The sequence below is a fragment of the Diadema setosum genome, chromosome 14, assembly GCF_964275005.1.
Source record: "Diadema setosum chromosome 14, eeDiaSeto1, whole genome shotgun sequence".
Classification (NCBI taxonomy): Eukaryota; Metazoa; Echinodermata; class Echinoidea; order Diadematoida; family Diadematidae; genus Diadema; species Diadema setosum.
The window spans coordinates 22,059,608-22,078,399 of record NC_092698.1 but is presented as its reverse complement, the minus strand read 5'-3'; the positions used below and the strand labels follow the sequence as shown (position 1 = coordinate 22,078,399).

Genomic DNA, 18,792 nt, shown 5'->3' with positions numbered 1-18,792 from the left:
AGTTGGATGGGTCTATCTGTGTGTGGGACCTGAGGGAGCCTTCCAACATGCACCAGAAGTGCGAATTTGGCTGGGGTCACATGATCGTGCGGGTGCCGACGTACAGCACAGAGTCCGGCTCGCTGGAAGAGAGCCACCACAGTCCAGTGGTGGCCATGCAGCCCATCGTCAGCGCGGAGGATGCCAACAATGCAACCAGCAAGCCAAGCAGTAGCGGTAAACGCCCTTGTTTATTATTCTCTTCTTCTTTTATTCATGAATATATGAGAAATTGATAATTCCGTAGAGGAAGATCATCCTCTGTTGTTTTCAGCTAACAGGATATTTTTGTTGTACTGAAAGTGGAAAACTGTTAATTTCTCTTGCACAAATGATTTTATAGTCAAGAATTGCTGTGTAATAAACATAACTTGATAAACTGTCATTTTGTAGCCCCAAAATAGTTTTATGATGATACAGTGTGTTGAGAGGAAATATCTGCAATATGGTGTGTGAATGGCTAATACTGAAATATTCATATTTTCTTTTTTGATGTCATTCCTGTGGACATGCACGATTGTGAACACATCACACTCACTGTAGATATCACATGACAAAATTACCAACAACATAGATATCTGTTTTACAGGTCTTCTCGAAACAAATCCAGAAGGTGATAACAAAATATCCTTGTCAACGGAGTTTTCGTGCTTAAATCTTTCCTGTTTAATCTTACATATCTTGATTGATGTTGTTGTTTTTTTCTTTGTGTTTTCCTCTAAAAGAGTAAATCACAAGTAGGGGTTTGCCAAGTAGCACTATATGATTTCTCTATGAAAAAAAAAAAAGAAGAAGAAAGATTAAACATTTTCTGAATTGTGTCAGTACTTTAGAAAAATGTGTGTAGACTATGCATTACAGTGGGAATTTACCCTCATTTGCATTTGACAATTATTACATTTTTATCTATATCAACCTAAACTAGTTACTAATAGGCAGAATGAGTACTCCTTGGTAACCTCTTTCAATTTATTAAAGTCTGTGATCCTCTCTTTATTTTCTCCAGATGATTCTGTAGGTCTCTCCTTTCAGCTCGTCACAGTTGATGAAAAGGGAACCATCAGTTTCTGGGTGAGTTTTCCTCCTCATCAGTGGAGATGGTGGTTTCTTCAGCAAAGTGTATTTTGTCATTAGACTCTTCTCATCTCAGCCACTGTGCATAACTTGTTTAAGGAAGTATGTGCTAAAGAAAATACATTTCTAGAAACAAAAATGGTCATGATTTGATTCAAATTTGTGCTACACGCGAGCACCTGGACATAGTGGATAAAGCTCTTGAGTTTTAGACTGAGCGTCATGGGTTTGATTTGTCTCATACATTCTTGCATCATCATAACTAAAAGTGGTGGAAAATGTACAATTTGGATGGATAATTTTTTTTGTGTGTCAGTAGTAAATGACATGCTACACAATTGAATGACATAATATAGGCACAGCTACATGTATTATGAAATATACTAGTCATTCCCTTGTATGTATTTCTAATGTGCAGAGATTCAACTTTGGAATATTTCTTTTTTTTTAACAAGTGCCAAAATAATCAAATGAATAGAATGTGTGCAGTATCTGTGATCTGCTTGTCGTTATGATTTAAGTGGAGCTGCCAAATCTCCCATATTCTGCAGTAGTTCACTAAAAATGAAGATGATCTCTATTATGTCAGGAGAATATAAAATCTCCGCAATATATGAATTACATCCGCCTATTGAGAGGCACGTAACACTCAAGTACATGTATGTCTTTAACCTTTTCTGTGCTAGGGACTTTGTACAGTGTGTACAATGCTATGGGGTTTTCTTTGCAAATTCGCAGTCAAAGCATACAAAAGATTTATTGGTGTTTTTTTTTAGAACCACCCCGATTTAATCAATGTGAATATTTGTAGCCTTGTTTCAAGAAACATTTACTTTTGGCCTCATTTTCTGTCCTTCTCTTGTTTTCATCCACAGGTTGTGCTAGAAATAGACAAACCTGACGAAGCCGGTTCAGAGTATGATCTAGGTGAGAGTCTCTTTTAACATGTTCTCCTTACAAGTTTAAGGGACCAACAAAGCACTTGACACAAAAGAAGAATTATGCAGTATCGCAGTATGTATGTTCTTCTTCTAGCTGTAAGAAATTACAAGCGTGCCTTGGCAACTTGTTTCATAGTCAGTTATTTGAGTTGTCATATATTGCAATTTTAAGCAAGATACTGTACAGAGCCAGGTTCCATTCTTTAGCATTGTTTTTATTGATTTTATTTGATTTTAGCAGAATATTTGTGTATATGCATTGCTCTGTATGTGTGTGTCTTTACAACGGATGCATTGATTTTTATAAGAGAAGAATTTATGTATACGAATCACTTATACATGCAATGAATAATTGTAAAGCATTTCAGAATGGTATTAATGAGAGTGCTTAGAAGGAATCAAATTTGTATATTGCTGTGAGAAATTGCTATTGCAATCTACCATCTAGAAAGCAGTCATTGTCCCGTAGATACAGCTCAAACCCACATACTTCTCATTTATATATGAATGCAACATGTGACTGTATGCTACGAGACTCGTGATTTGATTCTTGTGAACAAAGAGTTCTTCTTGTGAAAACTATGGAGTAAAATGAATATTGTCTTGCTCTCCTGTGGTGTAACGCCCAGTGATTCAGCATATATTTGTTGGATATTTCTGCCATCAACATTTTCTGTGCTTGATGTAGGTCTCGTACCAGGTGGAAAGATCAAGCTGATCAAGAGTTCATCTATTCAACTTCCAGTGCCGTCCAGGTGAGAATAAAATCCTTGTTAGGGAGCCATGTACACCAGTGGCGGATTTCTTTTATTAAAACAAAAACAAAAAAATTAAAAATTGGGGGGGGGGGGAGGCGTGCGCCCCCCCCCCTTTAATTTTGTAAAGGCGCCTCCCCTTTACGGAATTCATGGATCCGCCCCTGTACACTGTATGCTATTTGCGCCATTAAGATTTGCTGCAGATTTTCTGCACACTCATGTCAAGTCATAGGACTAATCAAGGTATATTGCTCATTTATTGTTGATTTTTATGTGCATTGTTTATTCTATCAACAACCCCCCCCCCCTCTGAAAAATTGTTTAAATTTTAGTCAAGCAGATCACATATTTGTGTGTTGAGCTCCCGCTTGCTGCTTTGAATGTGTATTACATTGTGTATTACATCTTCTTTCAGCAGACCTACTCATTTTTAATAAAGATAAAGAAGAATGTCTAAACATGTTGCATCTCCAATACTTTGATTGCCTGTAGAGTTAAATGCAGAGTGTATGCAGTGTTTCACACATGCAACATTCCTCATCATTTTGTCTTTTTGAAACTGAAGGCATTGGCAGCTGGTATCTTCAGGCTCATACGTACTGTCACAGAGAGCTTTCATCTCATGAGTGTTATATTTCTCGTCATAAACTTTGGTATCATCGTAACAAAAGCCTCAACCAACCAAATCAGCCTTTTTGCCACTGATGCTGAGTAAACACTTTTCACACTTACGTCTCTTAGTGTATACATTAGCATGTTATCTGACTGATGACAATAAAATACACAAACACTCGACAGCTCCTGGTGTACTTTATAGTGTGTTATCTGTGCTTCCATTACGTGGCTATGACTCAAAGTTATTTAGTTTTCTGTGTGTTGTTTTTTGTTTGTTTGATCTATTTTGTTTGGAGTTTTTTGTCTCATTTTTTTTTTCTAACTCTACAGGGAGCTGGGGCCAGTGTATCGTTTGAAGATTACTGACATGCAGCTGGAGCCGTCCAATCCCAACCACTTCTATGTTGCCACGGATGCTGTGAGTACTTTACCTCCAGTCTATGGCCTTTTTTTCCCCAGACGTTTTGAAAGGCAGACATGTGCGTGGAATTTGATGTATACAGTGTTCATCTGCAATTTGTCAAATGTAATATACTATGCTCAGCCAGGGGGGGCATTTCATGAAGCATTTTGTCAAGATATTATATATATATATATATATAATTTTTTTTTTTTGACAAACTGTTGTAAGCTTCTGAAATCCTTGCATTTGAATGGCTGAGAGCAAATTTGTCAGAAAAAAAAAAAACATCTGACAAAATGCTTGAAGAAATACCCCCAGGAAATGACCCCTGGCATTTCCAAAATGATAGCTGGGACAGGGAACCAATTCTGCAGCATGACATAGTTTAGGAACAGCACTCGATGGTTTGATGTTATTCCTTGTGTCACCGCAATATTTGAATACAAGATATCAGGGACATGTTTTGGACAGTTGAGGTAATGTGTTCATGGGCAGTATTTTTATTACTTTGATTTGCAGACCGTGAATGAATGATTTCCTTCCTGCATTTCCTTTGCCTTAATCAATCCAATGAAGAAAAAAAAAAAGCAATGTGCTGTCATACACTAACCTGAATTTTATATCAGACAAACCACTTTTGGATATTACCCCATTTAGAAGCGGAAATAAGAAAATGAGTTAGACCAATATTTTACCTGGGTTTTTGAGAGAGGTATTGTCATGTAATTGTTGAAGTCACAGGATGTTGAGATATCTTGAAATATCTCCCCGATTTCATGGTCCATGTCTGATACAAATCACCAATATGTGCGCACCAGAATACTGAAAATTATTCTATGTGTGGGACACAAAGCAGTTATTTGCTCTTTATATATTGCATCTCATGTTTCTCCTCCAAAGAAAGAATTTTGTCTCATCTTTATCTATCTATTAAGTCATTGAAACTGTGTAGAAACATTGCTATACACCATACCTTGTCAGGCATGGTGTTTGGTCAGAATTACATCACATTTACAAGTCATTTCACATAGAGTGCACCTCAGAGCAAGTTTCTTCCTGTAATTCTTTCTCACAGGGTTGTGTAATCCATGGAGCCAGAAACACGGAGAGGGTGTCCCCAAAATACTTTTGGGTGGATGAAGGTGAGTGCTACCCCCCCCCCCCCCAAAAAAAAAAAAAGAAGAATAATGGAACAAAACAAAGTATATAAAAGGAAAGCAAAATAAAGCAGAGCATATAGAATGACAGTTGTCTTTTGATGGTTTGTTGTGTTTGTCTTTCTTTCTTTATATGATTTGATTTAGGTTTGGTATGAGCACACACTCCTATGCCATACAAAGCAGTTCAGTGAGCGAACATCTGTCAGATGCCACTGGTGTTTGTAGTGTCGATAGGGCATCATACATGTAGCTAATTCAGCAATGCTGAGGTTAGCTATTTGTTTGCATTCATTTAAGTTTTTCATGCTCCTGTTTTTGATAGTTTCTGTTTGATTTAGCCCTATGAACACAAAGGTTAATGTTCAAAGAGACACCTACCCATAACATGTATAATGCTTATTCCCTGTTGTCCGTGTGTTCTACACTATCTTATATGACAAAGGTGTCATCCGTGCAGGAATTTATTGCAGTTTGAAAAGTGTGATGCAATGCATGGTCTTTTCATAAAATTTTATCCCTACAGGTGTTCCCACTGGGGTCAAGTGTATAGACTTTTCACCCTTCAACCTACCATGCTTTCTGGTAAGACTTATTTGGAAGTAGTTTCTCATGACACTGTTCCTTCATCTTTTTTTTTTTCTTTTTTTTTCACTTGATGCACTGTCGTTGTTATAATTGCTCAACTGATTAGAATATATGAAGCTTTCTGATAATCATGTTTAACTCTATACCGTGTCCCATACTGCAGCCATTATTCTGTTATTGTTTAATAAAATAGAGCATGAATGAACAATTGTACAAGCACTGTAATTATAACAGGAAAGCAATGCAAACACAATATGATCACACTAAATTTTAGCAATAAAATACAAAATAAACTTTGCGGTAAAATCATCAGCGTATTAGGACAGGATGGTAGAGTCTTGCTCTTTGTGTTTCTAGCGTTTAATGACCCCTCGTTATTCTCCTCCTTATCATTAGATCGCTTGCAGCGACGGAACTGTGCAACTCTTCAGCACGTCCAAAGGTGAAAGTCCCCCTCGATTGCTGGATCAGTTTCGTCATTTTGTTGTGTGTTGTATTTTGTTGTTGATGTCATTTCTACACATCTCTCAGAAAAAGAAACAAACAAACAAACGAGAATCTTGTAGACTCTTTGACGAAGTGATCAGCGTGCACGCATCAGTGATCTGGTGCCAAAGCTTACCGGTATTAGTGGATCAGCACAAACAATACTTGGCACAGATTGACTGGTTTAATGTGGGAATTTAGATAATGTACTTTGGTGCAATGGCCTTTTATGATTATTGTCTCAGTGCATGAAGTGATAAATGAATCCCATCTTTATGTGGACTCTGATTGATGAGCCAAAGGGAAAAAAAAACTAAACATTTCACAAGTTTTCTCAAAAAATAATATCTGTTATCATAATGCATAATGGAGATGGTGTCACCGCTTTGCAAGTCTATATTCTTTACATCAAATTATTGTGAAAACAGAATTGTTATTATTTGGCTCATCTTTTTTAGGGGGAATGGGTTACAGTTGCCTCCATGAATGTCAAACCATGTGCTCATGTGTGTGTGTGTGTATTTTTGTTTTTTTTAATGTAATCATAAACCGTATGTATGCGCCATATATTTCACAGGATTTTTATTTTTGTGAATTTTGCAAGTCGGGTGCTAATCGCAAATTTAGAAACACACAGAAATGTTATACTCTGATCCCAGCATGAATGTGATGTGCACTCATAAATGTCTCCATTCATTAATATACTTTATATAATGATAGGGAGTTTAACCGCTTGCAAAATTGTTTGGAAGTCTGCATTTGCAAATGAATAAGGCTTGCTTCACCTGCAAGTATATGGTGTATACAGTATCAAAGAATGTATGTGTTATGTCTATGTAATTTGTAATGGCACAAAAAGATGTTCTCTGATGACTGTTTTCTTAGAAAGCTATTTGCTTGTGAAGGATATTCAAGAATGAATGTTTAATCACACATCTTTTGTGTGTGTGTGTGTGTGTGTGTCTGTGTGTCTGTGTTTGAAATTGAAATAGTCTTTGAACAACATATTGAAAGAAACAGAGAAATTAAAACACATACATGCAAATTCTTCAAGGCTGTATGTCCTTATCTAATATGCATTTTTTTGGTTGATTTTTGTTTTCCTATATGTGGGACTAGGCTCTCCCCTTCAGAGCTGGCCCAATGCCACCCAAGGCATGGAGATCATTGCCATCTCGTGGTCCAGGTCTAGGCCCTCTGTCTTCTACGTGGTGGATGTCACGTCCAAGGTCTACGTCTGGGAGCTGTTGGAAAGTGACGGGGGCCCCATCAAGGTGGAGCAGTTCTCGCGCGGCAAGTACGTACCATATGTTTTTTATTTTTGCATGGAGCACAACAGTTATTACTCATATTTTTTAAGTATTGGTGGAGGTAATTACAGATTTTTCTGTTGCACATGTTTATACTTGGATGCCTAGAGTATCTTAACAGGAAATAATTTACCCAACACGCTGCCTTAACACTATCATAACCACAGGCTTGTTTCATAAAGATTGAGTATAAGTTGCAATCACGATCTGCTGAAAGTTACACTTGATTTTTCTTGTAATCAAGCGTAAGTGTCTTTATGAAACAGGACTTGCGCTCAATATTGAACTTACGCTCGATTCAACGAGTTACGCTCAGTAAATCCAGCATAAGATCAATCGGAACTCTTTGTGAAACAGGCCCCACATGTGATGAACCCTGCATGAGATGGCAATAAGATTTGAACGAAATAGTTGTGACAGGGTTAGACAGTAGGAAGCAACTGTGCCACAACAGAACTGAAGTGGTTTGCTTAGACTCTCACAGTCTTTGCAATCGTGATCTTGTCCTTACATAGCTGTTGCAAAGAGTGAATTGAATCAAGTCTTAGCTTTAATAGGCTTGTGGTACTCTTGGACAATTATGAATTGAATCCTATCCACTATAATGTGATAACCACTCTTTTTGTGTTTATAGAGGAATGTTGTCAGTTGTTCTCACCGACATGTCTTGTTCTCAGAGCGTTACATGCTTTGTTGCATATGTTGCGCCTTTTGTGTACCCTGATTTTTCAGTTGAACATAGTTTTGACAGAAATACAGTGTAGAATTTGGCAGTACATTAATTCTGAAATAAAGACAGAAACCTAGGTAACCACAAGCAAAGCCATTTTGATATATTTGCAAATGATGATCTTGACTGAAATGCCTGTAGTCTCGACACAGCATTACCATGCTGTATTGAATCCAAAGTGTAATATAGAATAATTTATGCTGGGAATAAGTTGACCCTGAGTAGGATCAATTCTGATATCAAGGAAAAGAGATGTATTTCAATAGCCAGTCTATTTGATCAAAGGAAAGAAAAGTATTTGAGATACCATATAGCAAAAGAATATTATTTTATTTGTGTTACAGTGATATTGTAGGGAGGAAAAAATGATCTTGTGCTGTTCACATATCTTAATTTGCTCACTTCCCCTATCTTTCTTTCCCTTTGATTCTCGTCCGCTGTTGCCCTCATGCATATGCATCTATTTACTTATCTATCTATCTATCTATCTATCTATCTATCTATCTATCTACCTATCTATCTATCTATCTATCTATCTATCTATCTATCTATCTATCTCGCTATCTACTATCTCGCTATCTATGTTTCTGGCCATTCATCTACCTATCCATCTATATCAATCTATTTGTCTATATCTGTTTGTGTGTATATCTGTCTGTCTGTCTACCTCTTCATCTAACCATATCTGTATACTCTCACTGTATGTCTGTCCGTTTGTCTGTCTGTCTTCTATCAAAAATCTGCCAGGCTGACAACACTTGCTGTTGCCAACGATCACGCAGCCACTGGCTGGGGTATGGCAGGCAGAAAACCCGAACTGGTGAGTTTCCTTTGGCAGCTGGGGCTGTTCAAGCAGACTGCTCAATCTTGTGACTAGTTTTGGCCAAAATCTGAATTGTGTTGGAGAGGATACCGCCCTGAGGCAAATGTGAATGAAACTCTTCACATACCAACACCACCACTTTGATGTTAGCATGTACTTCAGCATTCACAAACCTTAAATATTACTCTATCACAGCACATTTGAAATATGCTGAGATAGCGGACAACAACAACAACAACAACAAAAGGGCAAGGAGCATGTATTTACTCCAGTGATTGCTGTACAGTGCGTTCATTCTGATGGGACATATAGAGCCTTTGCGTCCCTCTGATATGATGTCCGACAAATTACCCTGCAGTCCAACTCTTCAAATCATGCAAAGAATCTAAAGTTGGTCACACTGTTACTATGGCAACACTCAACATTAAAATTCTTTTGTTATTATATTTTGTGATCATCATCTACAGGCCATCACAGACAGCATGGGATCGCTGGACATTCATCGCATCAACTCGAGATTCTCCACGGCAAACGCCAGTGAGCTGGACTCTTTCACAACCTACTTGGAGCACCTTATATGAAAAATTTGGCTTTCTCTTGTTTGCCGCTGGCTTTTCTCTAGCACCAAAGGAGGGATGCAAATACTTAGGTCCACCAAATGGAATAAGAAAACTTCACGTACACTTTGCCTCTTAGGGCAGCGAGATGGGGGCGTCATCAAAATCTGTAGCCTGATCGTATTATGGTTACATCGTAGCAGCAACATTGAAGGCGGTGTGAAACATTTCCTGTCTGTAGCGTGCAACGCCAAGGTCAACCACACGGGAAAATGGAATCATCATACAAGTGAGCAGCCATGAATACAGGCACTGTGTGAAATCACCCAATGCGTCATGAATGTGCAATGGTTTCTTGTGTCCTGTCAACACAAGTAAAGCATGCAGTGGCAGATCCGGAGGGGGGCGCAGCACCGGGCGCGCCTCCCCTCTTTATTTTTAGTCAACCCGTTGAGGACGAGTCCTGAATATTCTCGGGCAGGCATCTATGGGAAATGCGTGTTGTAGCAGAATCAAAAAACCATCCTCAACAGGTTAAAACAAAAGAAATAAAAGATTTAAAAATGTGTGTGTGTGGGGGGGGGGGGGTGCGCGTGCGCCCCCTGTAATTTTGTAAAAGTGCCTCCCCTTTACAGAATTTCTGGATCCACCACTGGCATGTATCATCATGGGGCTCATTATACTTTTTGACCTTTACACATTACCCTGGTTGTTTGTTTTTTGTTTTTGTTTTCTTGTAGTTGTTGTAGTAGTAGTTGTCTGGTGTATTGACATTTTATTTGTCAAGTTTTTAAGTTTTGTGAATCTTCGCGAAATGTTCAGTAATCACAGTGGAGATGGTGTACATCTGTAAACACTCACTTACAGCATTGTGCATACTGCAACTCCATTAGGGGTCCTCAAACTATTAGAGTGAAAGCGAGCTACCAGGCATTTAAACATAATATATGGCTGAAACAGAGCGGCGCAACACCTTTGATATTGAAGCACATCTGGAGTGCATATTAAGTAAATATTTGATGTATTCATACATGGATATCCTGCCCAATATTGGCACAAAAACAGGGGGTGGGGAATTCCATAATCAATACTACCAACCATGACACTGGTAGTAGTGATGGTGCCCCTTTTATGTCTTATTTCCATTCGTATTAGATGAATAGTTGAAACTGACTGCCTCAGATAATATCTGTTTGTGTTGGTAGGTGCAACCTTGAAAGTCTTGTGCCTGACTTTCCGAACAAATTTTGGCCAAGTTCCCAAGCCATCTGCATGGCGGGGCTGGAGGCATAGTTTGAGCTCTAACATATGTCAGAGAAGCTCTGCTATAATGTATGGTCTAATATTAACATTCCAGTTGTACAGGACAGAATACTGTTTATTTATTGAATATCCAAAGGGAACCAATAGGTTGTAAATTAAAGCAAATTGGTGCCTTATTTTTAGGCACCAATTGTATATATGCCAACCCATTAACCCTAAAAGGGCCGGGGGGGGGGGGGGGAATCCCCCCCCCTCGACATTTCGCGCTATAATTCTGTAACGCGAGAAGGCCTCGTTGCGAGGCTTCTTGACTTTCTTCATTCAAGTCTCGCACAACTTTTGAGACCAAATTTGCAACGTCCGCGCATACTTTTGCGAAGCCACGCCCATTTTTGTAACGGAATGTCGCCCCAAAATGGGCAAAATTTTGTGATTTTGTGTACATTTCCTATGGAAAAGAGTGCTCTGTCATGAAAGTCATAAAAACCTGATTATTTTTACAATTAATCACTTTCATTGATTAATTTTGTGCTAATTATGGTAGAAAAGAAAAGAAAAAACAAAAGTTGAAAAACAAGGAAATACATAAGAAATTCTGAAAACAATAAAATACATAAGAATTGAAATGAGTTTTGGAAGTTTTTGTGATGTACAATTGTTGAATATGCTAAAACAGATTTACAGATCAAAAATTAGACTCTCAATGCTTTTAATTAGGCTAAAATATCACCTCGAGCTTAATTTGCACAATTAATTAATTAAAATTAGAAATTGATTGTTTCAAAAAATCTTATGACACAATCTTGTAGATTATGACGCGGGTCTCAGGCATGCAAAATTTCATCGTGATCGCATCTCCAATGGCCGAGATCTCAGGGGGGGCGGAATCCATCTCCCCCCCCCCCCCCCCCCCTGGTCTGAGCATAGCCAAAAAAGCCCGGCCCCTTTAGGGTTAAAGCTTTAATCTCATGAGCATTCGACAGTGTGCAAGCATGAAACTCAATGCCATTGAATTTAATTCCACTCGTTTTTTTTTTTTTATGTAAATGTATAAGACGAGAAAGAAAGGGCCAAGAATATTTGCTTTTTAAAAAAAAAATATCAAAAGGTATGTTAAAAATGAAGTGTATAGACATACTTCAAGGATTCACACACAGTTATTCATTTCAATATTTCTAAAAAAATTTATGAATGGTCATCTTTTAAAGTCTTTGTGTGCAATGTAACACTATTATCGTGCAGTTTTACAAGTATCCAGTGGTGAGATGAGATCCATGTTAGGGTTACTCATCTGCTGCTCCTCCTTGTAATACTGTGATGGTCACTGACAATAATCTCAATTGCCATGGCAACACCCCATGAGCTATTGGGATTTTGTTCTTATATTTGTTGCCAATGATTGTAGTTGAGTTTACTGCAATTGGCTATCACCAGAAATACAGTTCTTTGCAACAGTACAGCCATTCATATGTAAGCTTTTGAAAACAATGCTGTTACCCTTTGGAAATGTGTCAAAGGACATTAAAAAAAAAATTGTATTTCTTCACCTTGGCATGTATTTTCTAAAATTTGGAATGTGCACACAAATATTGAACCTTCTTTGACAAATATATTATGCTCCAGCCTGTTTTAAACTTACCTGCAAGCTGACTGCTGCTGTAGATTTCTAGGTGGGCTTTATTGTGTAAAGGTTCACTGTGCTGCCCTGGGGCAAGGGTTACATACTGTACTTTCATTCACAACAGAGGACCAGGGGGTATATTCACAGCTGCTATTAAATCTTGTACTAGTACTTTATCAGTACCATTACCCAGGATATACACATCACAATTTATGGGTGATACTAAAGAAGTTGTGAATCATAGTGGTTAGTGGTGAATCCTTTGTGATTTCTGTCCTATGTCTCATTTCGTGAGTAGTCTAATGTAGTATATGGCCTTGTTGCAGAATCTTTATAACCAGTCCTGAAGATTTATTAAGCTGTGTTTCTCCACCTTTTATGTACCAAACGCAAACAGAAGGAAACCGACAAGAAATGAATATTATAATTTATTATATACCACACGCATTGAAGAGTTCAATTATAAATTGGATGGCTGACTTTTGTTACAGCGACTCCGAATGCTATTGTTGAGCTCAACCTCTCAGCGTCTTCATCATGATTTCTGGTGAAGTTTGGTCGACAACCTTTTCCACTGATGTGAAGAGAACAACTTTTTAGCTTCAAGACAACGTTTCCTTTGCTAGCAAGGGAAAACAAAAGTTTAGACAGATTACGAGAAAGAAACATTGTACTGATATGACCATCACCTGATCACCCGATGCGCATTGCGTCTCGGGTTTTTCAGTGTCGATGCAAGATTGCAAAGTCTTTAGAATAGGAAGGCCAGGGATAAGCTGAATTGTTCATCGCCTTGCGTTGTCTTGTCATTCTCAGGCGTGCATCTATATGTTTGTTCACCTCACTTAAGTGTTAGCAAATGCAGCAACAAAAAGGTTGTTGCAAAAGTGTTCTTGATTTGTGTCAAACTTTGTACAATCATTTGTATAGTTGTAAAACAAAATTACAAAAATTGTATTGCAAATACTTTTAATACTAACGAGAGTTGTACAGTGTACTATAACTTAAGAAAATATGTGTACATGTGTGATATTAGACGTGATATGGGGGTATATTTTTCCTATATGAGTAGCAAAGCAGCTGGAAATTAGTGATTTTCTTGTCCATTTTCAAAATGGTGTATGCGATGACTGTGATACAAATGTATGGGAGGCCAACTCTCCTATTTGTTCTGATGGTCATGCAGTTTAAATGCTTGAAACACATTTTGTTATATGAAATGGGTTAGTCAAATACCGGTCAGTGATTATTGGCTAAACAGTCACATGATGGAGGAACATTGGTTATGTTCGCCCATGGGAGAACATTTTTGTAATGTTCTCCCATGGGAAAACATTTTCATGTAACAAATGACAGAAGGACCTGCGCACAATGAATTTGGCTCTACACGAGCGATCGAGTGCGTTGGCTGGTGGTTGACTTTGACGTATTTGACGTATTTGACTAACCCATATAATATAACAGATGATGACTTTTGTTGTTGGGAACATGTACCAAACGTTCCGCCCTCAGGGTTTGAAATGCTATTTCGGGAGGCTATAAGTCCCTCGACTTCGTCTCCAGACTTATAACCTCCCTCAATAGCATTTCAAACCATTCGGGTGGAACATTCGGTATGTTCCCTCCCCCGCCAGTCATCATCTATATAATGTTCGCAGCAGATCATACATGAGGATGGGAAATGCAAAGGAAACTCCTGAATGGCACTTGGCACTATGAAACTAATGAAATGAACGACAGTTATTTCAGTTCAGCCCCTTGAAGAACATGAGCAGGTTATGCTGGCTCTCCCAATCCTTTGTACCATTCAAAAGCAAAGGTTGGTTTGGAGGTTTTTTTCCTTGTCCAACTGCATTTTCAGATTGGAATTTTCCTTTGTTCATAGAATAGACAAAGGGACAGGTGTTTTTGTGTAATGGGCCAAGTTTGTTCACAGTGAGTGCTCCCTTTCAAACCAACTTTGTGTCAAAATACTCTCTTCTAAAGAAAAGCAGCATTTTCTGTTCAAGGGCAAGGACATTGTTTCTGTGGAATGTTTGCAATGCAGAATTCTAGCTGAATTAAAAAAAGAAAAAAAAAATCTCTCCAAGTTTTTGTATACTGGTCTGGCCTGTTCTCTTCTTTGGTGTGCATGAATTGTTTTTATATCCTACACAAACTCAGAAATGATGAGAACTGCAGTTTTGTCTCATGGTTGTTGTTTTTTTACAGAAATTGCAAAAAACAACAACAAAAAACACCAATGAAAAAGAAAACTGCATGTAAAATTCCCCACACAGCACAGCTAACACACAATTCCACTCATCAAACATGCTTTTAGAAATGGTTTATTTCTCTTGGTACTTTTTAGTACATGTACATTTCATTACATTTTACAGCATAGATACAATAGAATCATTATTTCACTTTACTCTTCTGAATATATAGCATAGAACATAAATGCAACAACAAAAACATGCTGAGATAGTGCATGCTCCGCATCTAAGGAATAATACCATTCCTACACCACCATAAGTATGCCAAACACAACATCTGTACAGCTCCATGAGCTCGGGCAACAGATGAGACAGTAAGATTGTCATCGGCTTAAAAAAAAAAAAACAATAAAAATTTCTTTCACCATAATTGTACCTCACTTTACATTCAGCATATTGCTTCCTATTTTGGCTGCAATGGGGGAAAGGTGGGGGGGGGGGGGGGTGGGGAGACAACCAAAGCGATAAAGTTGCTTTAAGAGAGCAAAAGCCCTCCAGTGAATAATTTGGATTTGCCTAAATTACATAGAGAGGAGCCTCCAAGTAACAGCTGCTTGGGACCAATGAAACTTCCTCTCCCCTAAACTCGTAGTACATCTTGTTACATCAGGGATAGAAACTAAAGAATATAAAAGGAATCGGACTTGTAAAATTAGATCATTATATCAGGTACACTTGTATCATGTTATATCAGGGATAAAAACAAAAGAACATAAAAGGGCATGGGACTTGAAAAATTAGTTCATTATATCAGGTATCTTGTTACATCAGGGATAAAAACTAAAGAATATAAAAGGAATGGGAATTGCAAAATTAGCTCATTGTATCAGGTATCTTGTTATTCAGGGATAAAAACAAAAGAATATAAAAAGGAATGGGTCCTGCATAACTACCTCGTTATATTGAGGTACACATACAAACACATACATGTATCTCTATGTCTTTATCTCTATGGCATGTAACCAATTCCTTAAAAACCTTTCACTTTGATTATATAGTCTACTTCTTTTTTTCCTTTTTTTTAACATTTTTTTTTAATCAGATGGAGTGATGTTTAATGTGACTGAACATGATGAGCACACTTAGCAATGTCAACATTTCAGGGGTGCTATATTTCAGAGGACCGTTACTTTTATTGCGACTTCGGAAATTCCGATCCAATATCTTGCCACTTTGAAGGGGCAATTGCGAAAAGTTTGACTCAATGTGAGAATGTGATGGCTGAATAATTAAATGCAATGCAATCAATCTTGTCACAGAACATACAAGATTTTTCTCCCTATTATTATTATTTTCAACAATTTGCAGATCTGTATACAAAACACATTCATATATTCATTCTTTATGCATATTGTGTTAGAATCAGAGTACAGTACATGTGTATAATAAAGAAATTTATGCCATAATTACAAATAATTGCAAAGTATGGTCAGGAAAGATGCCAATATGCAAGTACAGATATTAAACAAACTTAAATCTTTATTGGCATTGATAAGATAGTAAACATTAAATTTTTGATAATCCCTCTAACATAATTTCACTCTACCCCTACTGGTATGAACCATAACTGGCAGAAGTCCAATATACTGCATGTTGGAGACTCTTTTTTTAAACATGTGGAGGAATGCGACAAAGCTTGGGTATGATTTCATCCTAAACTCTGGAATGCCATTTTTGTATCAAGACATTCTATAGTCATTACATCAAGTACAATTTGTACATGCTTATTATCACATTCCATGCAAAGTGCAGGAGTACAACTTACCAGTAGCTTACTGTTTTTTGCCATTTTCATTTGTGTGCCTATTCATTACTGTAAAACGAGGAATGTTCGCGTACATTTTAATTTCGTGAATTTCGCGAGCGCCAAAATTTGCGAAATTCAAATGCACGCTAAAGTTCTTGCCTACACAATATGCATTGAATGCCAGTGGCAATTAGTGAAAATGACATGCTGCGAGAAAGGCTGTTGGCTCCAATTCGGGAAATTTTCATGCTGCGGATATATCATGTCTACAGTAGTTTGTCAGAGGTGCTGTTCAGGTTAGTGAGTAGTTTTCTGTCCCACTTATAATCTTGGTATCAACTTTATAGATGTTGAATTTCTAGGCTTTTCATGGGGACTTGTAGTTTAGGGTTCAATGATAAAAGGGAGAGGGCATGCACGGTGTTTCTTTGTACATCGTCAGAATCAACAGAATTCTATTCGAATTACGAAAGAACTGTTTCTCTGACTGTAAATTCACATTTATAATTCTTTTTTTTTTTGGGGGGGGGGGGGAGGGGATTTGCCAAAGTTCTAACATGATCGCAACACAATATCACACTTTCAGTACACAGCCTAGCAACAGAACAGACTTGGAAAGAGCAAAACATGCGACACACAACAGATAGTTTTCACTTTGTCAAAATTTCAGGGCCTATAGAAAAAGATATAAAGAGGAATATAAACATGTTCATGGGGGGGGGGGGGGAATTACCAAATTTTAAAAGAAAAAAGAATTATGAAACAATGATTCATGTCTTATTCCACAGCTTGTAGTCTTTTTATATTTCTATCAATTCAAATACAAATATCTAACACAGAGCATGGTCAGTCTTTCCTTCCATTTTTTCACGACTTCAGCGCGTAATTTTATCAGTCATCACACGATGTATTTTCAGCAGTTTAACTTATCAACTTTCTCTCTTCAAAAATTAATAGTATTTGAGCTGACTGACTCCTTCCACTATGGGTAGCTGGTCAGTTTCTGATTACACAATTTGTAGGTGAAGTCTGCCCCTTTGTGAAATGAAACAAACAAACAACAGTCTTTCTTGTGGCTCTCATTTCACTTTCTTCAAAGGTTTTGCAATTTCAGCTTTCATAGTGCTCAGGCTATTGCATGCCCACAGGAATGAAAATTAAATTCTTTTTAAAAAAAAAATTTAAACAACGGTCACGGTTGTGTCATCTTAAACATGATTGGGCAAACAAATGTAAAATGAGGACCTAACAATAATATCTATAAAAAAAAAAAAAAAGGAAGGTATCTCTCACACATACCATCTGAAAGAACATACAAATATGTCATATCACTTCATACCACTGCTTAATTTTGAAGAGCATTATGTAAAATTTCGAGAATGCAATAAGATTTAGGTTCTGTATAAAATGCAAATTAAAAGCATAATCTTACCTATAAACCAGGACTAAAATTTATAGAAACTATTAAAATGGCTCCCGTGGCTACACTTATTTGCAGAGCTATGCTTGTCTAGCTAGATGTCATTTAATCTACGCATAATCATAGATGCTGGAATCTGACGGATTAGTTTTCGCATTCTCCTCACTGTAGCATTCACATTTACAAGTGAGTGGACTGACGTTCGGGTAAGTTTGCCTTCTTTTCATGAGGGAAACTCATCTTTGACCTTAAACCATGTAACAAATTTACCACAAAACTCACAATGTTGACCGTATAGAAAGTTGAGACTGAATCAATAAAAGACAAAACCTTCGGGGGGGGGGGGGGGGTGGTGGCTAGACTTGATGACACATATCATATCATTCATCCAATATGACTACAGGAAAGTCATAGCCAATGCCTTTTACTAGCCACATATTGAATATTCATATAATGCATGCAAACATCTGACATTAGTGGATAATAGCTGATTAAAAAATGAAATAAATAAATAAAAATAAAAATAACTGTGCAGAATTAATATTTTCCTTGTTCCCATTTAGAAAATGAGTACATCGTAGCTTCAACCTCTTTTCTACCTGGCAAAAAGAAACAAGTTTCAATTGAACAAAAAGACATGTACGTGGTAATGAATAAATCCTTTAAAGGTATTAAGCAATAATTATTCTCATGAGGAATTATTCTACACACAAGGAGGAAGTATGTAAAAAAAAAAAGAACAACGCTTTTTCACGTTCAGAATGATAACGAGGATTAGTCACACAAAAAGAAAGGAAAAAAATTATATGGTGCATTCAAGTGAACAGAAGGCAAATCAAGTCATTGGGCCAACTTCTCCATAGAGAAATAGTTTGAGCTTGCTAGAAGTCAATTTGGACACTTGGTTGTTTGATTTGAAGCTGGGACAGATTCCTCTGGTTCACTTTTGTTCATTCCTGAGGGCAACATGTCCACAGATGACGTCAAGAGGACTTTAAATGAGTG

General features: G+C 37.4%; 1 protein-coding gene across 2 annotated transcripts in view; it reads left to right on the top strand.

Moving 5' to 3' along the window:
• The window catches only part of LOC140237442 (cytoplasmic dynein 2 intermediate chain 1-like), a 38,942-nt gene extending 28,347 nt beyond the window's left edge, over positions 1 to 10,595 (top strand). For both annotated transcript variants that reach the window (XM_072317369.1, XM_072317368.1), the window contains 11 exons: positions 3 to 216; positions 1,046 to 1,110; positions 1,989 to 2,040; positions 2,743 to 2,809; positions 3,758 to 3,845; positions 4,906 to 4,972; positions 5,514 to 5,572; positions 5,972 to 6,017; positions 7,181 to 7,358; positions 8,849 to 8,921; positions 9,392 to 10,595. In XM_072317369.1, the coding sequence (XP_072173470.1) occupies positions 3 to 216; positions 1,046 to 1,110; positions 1,989 to 2,040; positions 2,743 to 2,809; positions 3,758 to 3,845; positions 4,906 to 4,972; positions 5,514 to 5,572; positions 5,972 to 6,017; positions 7,181 to 7,358; positions 8,849 to 8,921; positions 9,392 to 9,505 (1,023 nt within the window). In that variant the 3' untranslated portion in view covers positions 9,506 to 10,595. The remainder of the gene's footprint in view (positions 1 to 2; positions 217 to 1,045; positions 1,111 to 1,988; positions 2,041 to 2,742; positions 2,810 to 3,757; positions 3,846 to 4,905; positions 4,973 to 5,513; positions 5,573 to 5,971; positions 6,018 to 7,180; positions 7,359 to 8,848; positions 8,922 to 9,391) is intronic.
• The last annotated feature ends 8,197 nt before the right edge of the window (positions 10,596 to 18,792 follow it).